This window comes from Penaeus japonicus, unplaced genomic scaffold (genome assembly GCF_977035675.1).
Source record: "Penaeus japonicus unplaced genomic scaffold, GWHDUDI00000001_assembly GWHDUDI00000023, whole genome shotgun sequence".
NCBI lineage: Eukaryota > Metazoa > Arthropoda > Malacostraca > Decapoda > Penaeidae > Penaeus > Penaeus japonicus.
Genome location: NW_028234425.1, coordinates 17,169,364 through 17,171,863, shown reverse-complemented (window position 1 = coordinate 17,171,863; position 2,500 = coordinate 17,169,364). Strand labels below are relative to the sequence as shown.

The 2,500-nt window shown below is 34.7% G+C and overlaps 1 protein-coding gene across 1 annotated transcript in view; it reads right to left on the bottom strand.

Moving 5' to 3' along the window:
• The window catches only part of LOC122250140 (alkaline phosphatase, tissue-nonspecific isozyme), a gene marked incomplete in the record, with an annotated part of 288,173 nt that overhangs the window by 14,804 nt on the left and 270,869 nt on the right, over positions 1-2,500 (bottom strand). The window contains 1 exon segment of the mRNA XM_086550169.1: positions 353-547. Coding sequence (XP_086406295.1) covers positions 353-547 — 195 coding nt within the window.

The window sequence follows — 2,500 nt, the reverse complement described above, 5'->3', positions numbered from 1 at the left end:
TCAAACACACTCACAAGCACACACACATTCATATATATATATATATATACACACAAGCACCAGCATCCATTCAGTGATGAGTATTCCACTTTTATCGTCCGGCTACCGCTATTTTGCACTCTACAAAAGAGAGATACACGATACTATGTATAATAATACCCACTTTGAAAGCCATAAAAAAGGCTTAAGGGAAAGAAGGGGAAAAGAAAATCTAAATTCGAAAGTCAGGGATAATTATGGAAAAAAGAGATCCGAAAACTGGAAGGAAGAAGTCGATAAACTAGGGAAATAAAAAAATAAAAAAATCGAGGAAGAACTACTCAAAGGAGAAACACGGAGCGAGGGAACACACCGAGGACGGGGTTGCCGCGGGGAACGGAGGCGCCGCCGAATGTCATGGTGTGCGAGTGGTCGGCGGTCACCACCAGCAGGGTGTTGGAGGCGTCGGTGAGCTTGAGGGCCGCCTTCACCGCCTCCTCCAGACGAGTCACTTCGTCAAGGGCGCGCCCTGCCATGTTGTAGTGGTGCGCGTGATCGAGGCGTCCCGCTGTGGGTGAAACACTCGCTCATTCACACCTCCCATACGCAAACACACGCGAGGGCAGGGACGTCGGTCAGGTGTTGCTTTGTGGCCTTACCGTCGTCGCCGCCGTCATCGGCATCATCTGACCTTGATGCCGAAGGCTCGGGTAGGTCCTGGACGCGATTGTAGACCTTCCTTACCTATGGGCGTCGGGCCTCTACCGTGCTGTACCTTGCTAATGCACCACCACCAGAACATGGCAAACAACACATGCGGTATAGTGACACTAAGCGTATACTAGAAAAAAATATGTTAACAAACATGCTTTGTAAAAGGCAAGATACACATAGAGTATGAATTTTCCCCTTCAGCAGCTGCCAGTGTCTTCCTTAGTAAAAAAAAAAAATTGAGCGGGTGAGATTAGTCAACATAAAGAAAAAGTCAACAAGGCCTTTAAGTCAGTGGTCTAGGGACAAGAGGAGCTGACGAGGGGAAGCGTAAACATATCGATAAGTGAAGCATATATACCCATGACCGGGTGTCCGCGGGGAGTGTTGTCTCCACCGAAAGTAAACACATGGGAGTGGTCAGCTGTGAGGACTAGAAGCGTCTCTGAGGGCAAGGTGATGTTGAGGGCGTTTCTCACAGCCTCGTCTAGGGCGCCGATCTCCTCCAGCGCCCTCCGCCCGTTGTTGTGATGATGGGCGTGGTCTATACGGCCGGCTGATGACGGGGCGGGGACAATGTCAAGATTTTTTTTTTTTAGAATACATAATGTTAGTGTTGCTAAAGAGGAAGAGCGAGTGCTTTAATATTCTTGTCTGGACGTCTACACCGACTCGTCTACTATCCATGGATTTGGGTGGTGAAGCACAGATGCATGGGGCGGGTGAGTAAACATTATAAGGATTAATGTTACAATAACTAGATAACGATTAACTTGATATCCTCATGCTATCTCCCTAACAGGTTGTTAAAGGCTTAGAATTATTATTATTATTTTTTTTTTTTTTTAATTAAAACACTTTCATATACATGGGTATATCTGTGAGTGTGGATTTCTGTGGATTGTGTGTGCGCACAGATATATATATATATATATATATAATATATATATATATATCTAACTATATATAATATATTAATATATATAATAATATATATACATATATAGACACACACACACGCACACATAAACAAATGAAAAAAACATATATATATATATATATATAACTCTATATATATATATATAAACTATATATATATATATATATATCAAATAAATGTTTGTGTGTGTGTATACTACATAGATATAGATATTATAGATATATAACACATACAGACATAATATTCAATATATATATATATATTCTTATATATATAAATATACTTATATATATAAACAACAAAACCAATACATATCTATATATATAACGATATATATATATATATATTATTAGCAGAATATATATATATATACATAACATATATATATGAGACTTTATAATATAATATATATATATTCATATATATATATATATATATATATATCATATGACATACACATACACACACACACACACACACACACACAATCACATGTCCCACACACCCACACACACACACTACATATATATAAAATATATAAAAAATATATATATATATAATAAGCTATATATATATAGATATATAATATACTACAAATCAAATATATATATATATAATATTTTAAATAGTATATCTATATATTGAACTCTATTTATATATATCAAAAAATAAATATATTAAAAATTATATATATATATATAGTTGCATATTTATATATACATACAAACATATATATATATCTATATATATAATATATAACCAATAATATATATATATATATATATATATATATATATATCATATGTCATATATATATTATATATAATATATATATATAATATTTATATATATATATAATATTATATTTAT